This window comes from Arachis ipaensis, chromosome B08, assembly GCF_000816755.2.
Source record: "Arachis ipaensis cultivar K30076 chromosome B08, Araip1.1, whole genome shotgun sequence".
In the NCBI taxonomy this organism is placed as follows: Eukaryota; Viridiplantae; Streptophyta; class Magnoliopsida; order Fabales; family Fabaceae; genus Arachis; species Arachis ipaensis.
In genome coordinates, this window is record NC_029792.2 from 25232733 (window position 1) to 25242299 (window position 9567).

General features: G+C 40.0%; 2 protein-coding genes across 2 annotated transcripts; both read right to left on the reverse strand.

The window, feature by feature from the left end:
• On the reverse strand, window positions 1647–4316 carry LOC107613551 (stress response protein NST1). Its single transcript, XM_016315605.1, has one exon. The coding sequence runs from the start codon at window positions 4292–4294 to the stop codon at window positions 1934–1936; it is 2361 nt and encodes a 786-aa protein (XP_016171091.1). The 5' UTR covers window positions 4295–4316; the 3' UTR covers window positions 1647–1933.
• LOC107610793 lies at window positions 8064–9290 on the reverse strand. Its single transcript, XM_016312795.1, has 3 exons — window positions 9208–9290; window positions 8329–9052; window positions 8064–8282 (listed from the first exon to the last, which is right to left on the reverse strand). Exons 1-3 carry the CDS (start codon window positions 9288–9290, stop codon window positions 8064–8066), a joined length of 1026 nt encoding a protein of 341 aa, XP_016168281.1.

Sequence of the window (9567 nt, forward strand, 5' to 3'; positions counted from 1 at the left end):
TTTTTTAAAAATTCAGTTATATAAATTTGAGAGTTAAATTTTTGTATTATAAAAATTTTAAAAATTCAGATATATAAAAATTTAGAATAAACTTTGTATTTTAAATGACAAATCTGTTAGTTCGATTTGTGTCTTTTACATTCTGATCAAACACATCATATTTTAAAAATGTTGTAAAATATTATTATCTTTCAGTGTCAAAATTAAAAAGTGATTTTTTATTACTACTTTTCTATCTTAATTCATAGAAAATTGAAGTGAAAGAGAGTGAAGAAGAAGAAAAAAAAAAAAAAAGAAAGAAGAAAGAAAAAAGGTTAATACAAGAAAATCATTTCCTAAACATTGAACATAGTGAGGTCAAGGAGAAGCTGTCTAAAAAGGCTGAGAGTCCAACTGCTTAAATAAAATAATAAGCATGATTTGATTCAATTATCTATGGTGGTTTTCTTTAATGTGCTTAGCTTTGTCTTGTGCCTATTGCAGAGAAAGAGGTGAACGATAGTGAGATGGAGAAAAAGGTTTGGCTTAGATATAATCATACCACAGTTTTGCCACCTTGGGAATTGATTATGCCTCAGTGTCTGTTATTGAGAGTTGAGTTAACGCTTTGAAATTCTGCAAATCCATGGCAAAATAATGTGGAAAAAAAAAAGACCCTGCAATGGAAACTGAAAAAGAGTTGAAAGGAAAGACAAAACAAAATGTTCACTTTACAGTTTACAGTAGTGCGGTTGCTTTCAACTTGAGCTGTATATTATTATATATTGACACTATACTAAAATTAAAGGTATCAACTATTAAACAAATCACGTGTCACACTTTTCATAGGGAAGGGGATATGTTGACAACAAAAAATAAAAAGATCAAAGAGACACCATAATATATAAGGGCTTGTTTGAGTGAAGTTTTAAAAAAATATTTTTAGTTATCAATTATGTTTAGATATAATAATATAAAATATTTTTGTTTATTTATTATATAAAAAATATTTTAAAAAAAAATATAAAGTATAATTTTTAAAAAAATATTTTTTTATTTTTTTAATATTTTTATTTTTATTACTAAAAATTTATCAAACACAATAAAAAAATAGAACTTTTTTTTTATTGAAACTATATTTTTTTTTATCAACTTAATGGTTGGCTAATCTTTGAAAGAAAGCTATTCACTGTCTTCTAAACTAGTTGGATTAGGTGCATTACTTGTCAACAACGCTTGGTTGGTATGAATAAGCTGAAAAAACCAGTCCAAAAAGAATAATAATGAAGAAATTCTATGCAGAACTCTTCTTTATGTTTGTTTAGCGCTAACAAGTTCATTTATTTAACAAAAGAGATGGTAAATTCCAACACTGGTTCACCATTATATGTTGCAACAAACATGAGTTGTAAATAATACAATGCGACATTTAAGAAACTCTGATAATGACAACATATTCTGAATGAGAGCACACAACAGCCAATTTAAGATAAGACGGATGAGATTTTGACCACCATAAAAAGATTCTAACCCAACCTGTGGGAATCAACAGACAAAGAACCAAATGCCCCCCTACCTTTAATGTTCTTCCTTACTCTTCAAATCCATATATTTGGCAGCTGATAATATGTAGTTATGTACCAACTAAAACACAATTAGAAACATAGTTTACATGGAATATCTCTCTCCATATTTGGCATATATAGTTATTAAATTAGTTAGAATTTTCCAAACTTAAAATCCCAAAAATAGAATAGAATTTATACAAAGGATTCAATTCCAATTTCCAAACAGTGAAATAACAGTCTATGACTAACTTATCAACGGCTAACCAAAGCTTTTAACACAATCTTAATTCTTAATCTACACATGACATTAGTACACAACAGTTAATTATTCTGTTAACTAACAAGTAAAATTTAGAAGAGATAGAAAATTGAAGGGAAAAAGTATATCAAAATCCAACCCCGGCGGGTGCTCCAACTCCGAGTGTTGGCGGCGGTGCGTGGGGCTTCTTCCAGAAGCACGCATCGGCTGCGAGCTTTGCCGTCGTCCTCATCGGCTCCGACTTGCAGCGCGTGAGCACAAATGGCTCGTAGCCAGCGTTGGATTTCGGTCCAGCTGCCAACTTCTGTTCAATCATCGCCGCCATCGACAATCCAGGCGCTGCCGGGAACGAGCACGACGACCGTCCCGGCTGTACTGGCGGCAGCGGAGCCGCAGCGCTTGCTTTCTTATCGACGCTATTTCTGCCTTCCACCGCCGCGTGGACCTTCCGTCCGGCGCCGGAATTTTTTCCGACAGGTCTCTCCGGTCTCCAGCGTATGAAATCGGTGCTGCAAACCCACGTCTCCTTCGATACCTCCATTGAAAGCTTCGGCTCGCACATCATCAGAAGCAAGCATTCCGGTAACGTTTCTTCCTTTTCTCTTTCTAATTCTGCTTCTTTCTCCTCGCCGTTTGACCCGATTTTTCGCTCCTCTGACCCGAGTCCGTTGTTTGGCTCAGATGCTTCGTTCGCCGGAGGTGTTACTTCCGGCAGTTGCGGCGGCGGTGTTTCTGCGGCCACGTTCTGTTGTTGCTCCTCTTCTGTTGAAGCTTCTTCATCTGTTAATGGTTCAGGCATTGTTGTCGTTTTGGGTTCTGCTTCGTCGTTTTGTTGCGGAGCTGTAAGGGTTTCTGCAATGGAATAAAGTTCTGAGCTTTCGTCGTTTTCTTGTTTCTTTTCCTCTTGAAGACTAGTTTCTTCCGGTTTATCGAGATCTGGATGGGGTTCTAGGGTTGAAACGCATGAAAAGTTTCCATCTTGATTGTGATTTTCTTCTTCTTCGTTTTCAACTTCAACTTGCTCTGTTTCTGTTTCTTCTCCTTCTTCGGTGTGCTGATTATTGCTTTCACGAGCTTCTTCACTGAATTCTGCGTTTGTTCTGCTTTCAATTTCGCAACTTTCCTGCACCGCTACTACTTCTTCTTCTTCTTCTTCTTCTTCTTCTTCTTCTTCTTCTTCTTCTTCTTCTTCTTCTTCTGGCTGCTCCATAAGTGATGATGCTTGGTTGTGTTCTTCAATGTTCACAAAACCAGCTTCTGTTTCTCTTTCAGAAATGCTAATCCTTTCTTCTTCAGTTTTCATTAGCACTTCCTCACCTTCCTCCATTTCAACTTCTTGTTCAGGTTCTCGTTCTTGCTTATCTACATCATCATCAACATTATTCTCCTCCTCCTCTTCTGCTACTTCTTCCTCCTCCTCATCATCTTGATGTTGATGTTGGTCTTTGTGAACAGGTGAATCCCAGAACCTGTTGGCCAAAGCTGCCATCTTAACAGGATCAGATCTGCACCTCATAAGCAATAAAGCGTTCTTCGGTGGAATACAAATGCTAACCCTTCCTTTCTCTTCTTCTTCCTCTTCTTCTTTCTCTTCCTTCTTCCCTTCCACAACATCAATGTCAATGTCCTCAAACACGTGCCTCCTATGGCTCCTCCCACCGAAATCACCACCACCACCATCATCATCATGATCATAATCTTCAACCTCATTCTCCTCCTCACCCATCACCACCTCAATCTCCCTCTCCTTCCCTTCTTGCAAAGCCAAATGCAGCCACCTTGCAAAAGCAGCACCACATGATGAACCCTCTCTTCCACCATGATGATGATGATGATGGTCATGATGATGATTCCCTTTGTCCCCTTTGTCTCTCATGCAAGAAGACCTACATGGGAAGAAGCAATTGAACTCCCTAAGAGCCTCACAAATGGTCAATGGAAGATGAACCCATTTCTGGTTATTCCTATGCTGCTGCTTCAAGTATGTAGCAGAAGAAGAACTATTCTGCCTCGTGAGATCTGAAGAGTTTGTTATTTGTCCTCCACCTTCTGTTGATGTTCTTCTGAAGCTAGCTTCACTTGTTGTTGTAGTTCTTCTCTTTGACTTTGACCTTGTGACCCTCATCTTCTTCCCTTGCTTCTTTGTCTTCACTCTCACTTGTCCAATGCAAGTGACTTTAGGTGAAGAAGGTTCAGGGTTCTCAAACCCACACCCTCTTCTCTTCCCTCCCACAGTTGCTGTTGCTGGGAACATTGGAGAAGCTTGGCCACCTCCTTTGATGCTTCCATTGCTTCTGAGCCTTCTGCTGAGGGAAGAAGACAGAGAAATCTGAGGAGGAGGGTCTCTGCTGGTTCTGCTTGGGCTGAGGAGTGACTTGGAAGAGAGCTTCATTGATGAAGAAGATAGCCTTGAAGTGAAGCATACAAAGAGCTCGCTTGTGCTGCTGCTACTATTGCTATTACTCCTATGGGGTCTTTCTGTCTCCATTGTCTCTCTTATTTTCTTCTTTTANTATGGCCAAGGAATGACAGAACAAGATTTTTCTTTTTTTTGAGAGAGTGGTAAAATAAGGATAATAAGGGTGAAGTGAATAATGGGGTTTGATAAATGAAGGAGCTTTGTGCTTTATTTTGTGGTGTTGTAAAGATATTGCAGAGAGATTGAAGGGTTATGCTTATGTTACGTGGTGTGTTAATGAGAGAAGAGAAAAGGGTTTAATGCCGGAGGGTGACGAAATGGTGTTTTATCTTTTGGCAAAACGGTGCTTGTGGGGTCCAGTTCCACTATGCCAATAATGCCCCTTCTTTTATTGGGGTGAAAATTCTTGGCTAAGATGATGATTACTGCCGTACTGGATTCACATTTATAATTATATGTAAACGTAATTTAGACTTGATTACATGCAGGTTGATAGAATGTCACACAATGTATGCAAAATGCACACAACATAATCCTGATGAATCATATTATGATTAAATCAAGTCAATGGAGAGTGTTGAATGATAGCTGATGGTGAAAACTTCAAAGTTCATCAAGTGTTGAGCAAGAAGAGAAAGGGAAAGTTAAAATTATCTGCTTGCACGAGACTTCTGGCAGATAAACAACTTTGGACTTTGGTAACGACAGAAAGTGATGTGGTTTAAAAAGAAAAGGAGAAAAAAAGGAAATACATGAGGGCGGGTGAGAAAAGGTTGAGTAAGAAATATCGGAAAAACAAGCATATTCTTTTTAGGCATGGATAAAGGAAATTTTGGTATCGTCTCCCGTCAATCTGAAGTGTACAAAAAGAAAATTTTCAGCAGAAAAAAATGGTATGCCAGATATTTTAATTAGAATATTTCTAGGACAAATCACATAGATAAATTAAATGGAGACAGATATTACACAATTTTACCAAAAGAAAAAACGTTACAAGGATCTATCAAAAAGACAATTTTATATAATTTGAATGAGCTTCATTCGAATTACACAATCCAAGAGTAATTCGAATCACAAGTGATTAACATAAATCGAATTGGATCAATTCGAATTATGCATGCATAGAATTTTAGGGTAATTCAAATCATTCCGATTTGAACTACACACGTGAGCCACACTAATTCGAATCAGCCAAATTTGAATTAACCCACCGTTTATTGCACATAGTAATTCGAAACAGCCTGTTTCGAATTACTCAAGGTTTAGACGGTCCATGATAATTCGAATTTCTCTCATTCAAATTACCAAACCTTTCTCTATAAATAGAGTTCGAATTGAGCTCATTCGAACTACAATCCCAAACCCCTGCCCCACCAAATCCTAGAGAAAACTCTTTTCGTACGACTCCAACAAAGTGTTCAACATCACATTCAGCTGATGGGGGATAACCCGAACCGACTATATCGGTTGGATGGGGTCGCCCACATAACTGGTGTCATCAATGAAGAGGTTAGTGCGCACTTATCCTTTTAAAATATGATTTAATGTGTAGTTTTTATATTTATGTCTTTTGTTTGTTATAAAGATAGTTGATATTCTGCTGATGGGGGATAACGCGAACCGACTTTATTGTTTGGATGGAGTCGCCCATATAGTTGGTGTCATCAATGAAGAGGTTAGTGTGCACTTTTTCTTTTAAAATAGGATTTAATGTGTTGTTTTTATATTTTTGCTTTTTGTTTGTTATAATGGTAGTCATTATTTACCGTTGTTAAGTTAGATAGAGTGGTTATATTAGTGGTTTATTAGTTTGTAGACATTCGACGGATCAATTTTTAATTTGGATAGTGATTACAAATAAATAGAAAATTATGAGTAGTAAGGATAATGGAGGGTGAAACTTATTTAGAGTAAGTTTTTTTTTTTTTTGTTAACATGAATAGTAATCATTGAAGTAAATTTTTTATGTTAATATTATATTATTTTTATGAAAATATGTCTAAGAAAATATTTTTTTTATTAGGCCTAGTTTGATGTATATGTGATGTTATTTTCTATCTTAACACGTAACATTATTTGGTAGAGTATAAGTTGTATTATTTGGATTAAGATATGCATTAGGGAATGATGTTGTATAAATATGTTCCGAGCTGAGAGACAATCTGATATATTCTTTATGCAGCCCACCGATGTATCACGAGCATGCGACGACAGCAGGGTATGCGCCTGGACGAGAGGATCGTTCCATACTTGCATATGCCGGTTTATACCATCTTGCAAGGCTGAACGAGAGCTGGTTTAGGTTGGATGAGCCCCTGGTTAGTGCATTCGTGGAGCGATGGCGTCCGAAGATACACACATTTCAAATGTCGTTCGGGGAGTACATGATTACACTGCATGACGTGGTGTACCAGTTAGGGCTGCCGATCGATGGACATTATGTTAGTGGTTGCCTGATAGATTTTCATACATACATCGAGGGTGGTCGCCAAGCTTGGGCGTGGTTCGAGGAGCTACTGGGTGTATTGACTCCTGCAAACTGCATCCAGAAGTTTGCAGTGAATTGCAGCTGGTTCTAGGAGACACTCGGAGAGCTTTCTGATGGAGCCGATGAGCCCACTGTTAGGAGGTATGCCCGGGCCTATATCATGATGTTGTTGGAGAATCAGCTATTTGGTGATAAGTCCAGTACTCGCATTCACATTAGGTGGCTGCCATACGTAGCCAGGCTTGAGGATATGGGTGGGTACAACTGGGGATCAGCTGCTCTCTTATGGTTATACTAGTGCATGTGCTGCGTAGCAAACAGACAAGTGGTGAAGTTAGCCGGACTGTTATAGCTGCTTCACTCATGGATCTTCTGGCGATTTCCTAGATTCAAACCCACTGGATATGATACGTTCGGGTGGCCTTTGGCCTCGAGGTACTATTATATTCGAATGCTTTATTTGTCACAACTATTAGGTGTTAGGTTCATTATATGCTATTATTTTATCCTATTCACAATTTTTCTAATATATTATTTGGTGTTAGCTTCATTTAGTGATAACCTGGGTGTGGGTTGCAGGTGGTCAGGTCACAACTCTACAGCGAGCGAGAAGGGACCTCGAGTTGCGAGTTGGAGGCTCAGGATAGATCTCTTTTAGGCAGGGGATATGAGTATTTCAACCACTCCTTATAATTAAAATCTCTTTTAGATTAGCAACGCTGTATTATCAACGATGACGTTTCGTAACTATTTCTATTCACAGTTCATTTGGATGCCGTATAGCTCTCATGACGTAGTTCAGGTTGTACATCCGGAGATATTGGAGCATCGGCATACGACGTTATGGAGGTTTGTGATAGCGTTGATATATTTTGCTGTCATAGAGTGGCACTAGATAAATAGGGTGCTACCGCAGTTTGGTGGAGTACAACCTCGACCCCTAGCCGCACTAGACATCGACTTCTTGATGTCGAAGGATGGCAGATGTGGTGATCGTTGGTTCCCATACAGCTTGCAGTTTTGGCACCTTCATTGGGACAACCGGTGAAGTGCCTGAAAATATCCGCAATCACATGTCTAAACCCTGAGTGACACTCTATAACTACCAAGTGAGAAGGACCCAGTAGGCGTGGTTTCAGTGACAGTGAACTCAGAATTATCTCTGTCATACAAAGTCACTGTGAAACACCTAGATGTCTTCAGATTAGCCTCTATAGCCTTCACCAAATGTTGACTAAACTACTATCTGATTCCCAACTAGGCCTCTGTGTCTCTCCCCTTGTGAACAAATAGCTCGACCAACCTCTCGTACGTGGACTTCACCAGTGAACAAACCGGAAGGTTCCTGACTCACTTCAGTATGGAATTCACACACTCGGAGATATTCATCGTCGTTTGTCCGAATCTCCTACCCTCATCCCGATGCTGAGTCCACATCGCATACTCAATCTTGTTAGCCCAGTCCCACATGGAAGGGTCTTCGGTTTGTAGAATATCAAAACAGTAATCAAATTCAACGTTAGTCTTGGCATACGCCGCATTCACCAAAAGCCTCCGTGCATCCTTGCCCTTAAAAGTTAGGGCAAAATTTGCAGCCACGTCGAATACAGAATACACGGTATGTAGCAGGTGGTAGCCAACCTCCGTCGGGAGCCTCAAGTGCTACCTTGATACCGTTGTGCCAATCTGATATCACCAGAATACCCGGCTGTGGAGTCACATGATAGCAGAGGTGGGATAGAAAAAATGACCAGGACTTAGCATTCTCACCCTCCACGAGTGCAAATGTAATAGGCAGGATGTTGGAGTTTCCGTCTTGTGCAATCGCAACTAGCAACGTACCCCCGTATTTGCCGTACAAGTGGGTCCCGTCGACACTGACCAACGGCTTGCAATGCCGGAATGTCTCAATATGCGGTGGGAATGTCAAAAAAATTCGGTGAAAATAGGCTTGCGAGTCGTCCACCTGCCCACCCACTTGCACAGAACTCGTCCTTAACACTGCAACACTATTAGGCATCGTCATCTGCACACCTAAGACCCATCGTGGCAACTCATTATATGACTCATCCAAATGTCTATAAATATGTGTCACGACCTTCTGCTTAGCCAACCAAACCCTCCTATAAGTTGGCCTAAACCCGAAATGTGCCTCTCTCACATTCAACAGTACCTTGATACAGACGGCTGTATCAGCTCTAACCATTGGCAGTATGAAGGCCGAGATCACATGATAATCAAGACTCCTATGATCGCTCGAAATCGACATGGCCAGACAAGTATGAGGTTTATTGTACCGTTTTACCTCCCAAATACATCTACGCTGGTGGAGACTGATCCTAATCAACCATGTGTACCCGTTACCAAATTTCGTACACTTCCCAAGGTACGTGCGATAATCGAACTCCACCACTTTGTACTGTACCACGCGTTAGATGCTATATGTCTTCACGCTTAACACGGCCTCCACTTTATCCTTAAACTGCTGACCAACCTGAAACTCTGATAGACCTCTGGTACCCTGGTATCTCTGGTACCAAATCCAATAGGTTCGTCAGGAACTCCCTCCCGTCTCATGGCATCCAAGTCCAAAGATGAAAAGTGTGGAGGGGGGGGAGGGGGTACTGTTGAGTCCCTGAGCTGGACGCTCTACCAGCCCCAACTGGATTACTCGCTGCTATGTCATCACCGCTATCATCGGCAATGATGTCCGGCTCCACATCATCAACGTCATCATCATCCAGCAATGCATCATCTATACCATGCGGTGCCCCACGTTGTAATGAAACCGGCACCCTATCAATAATAGCAACTTCTCCGTCACCACTACGGTTAAGATCAACTGCAAAGGACG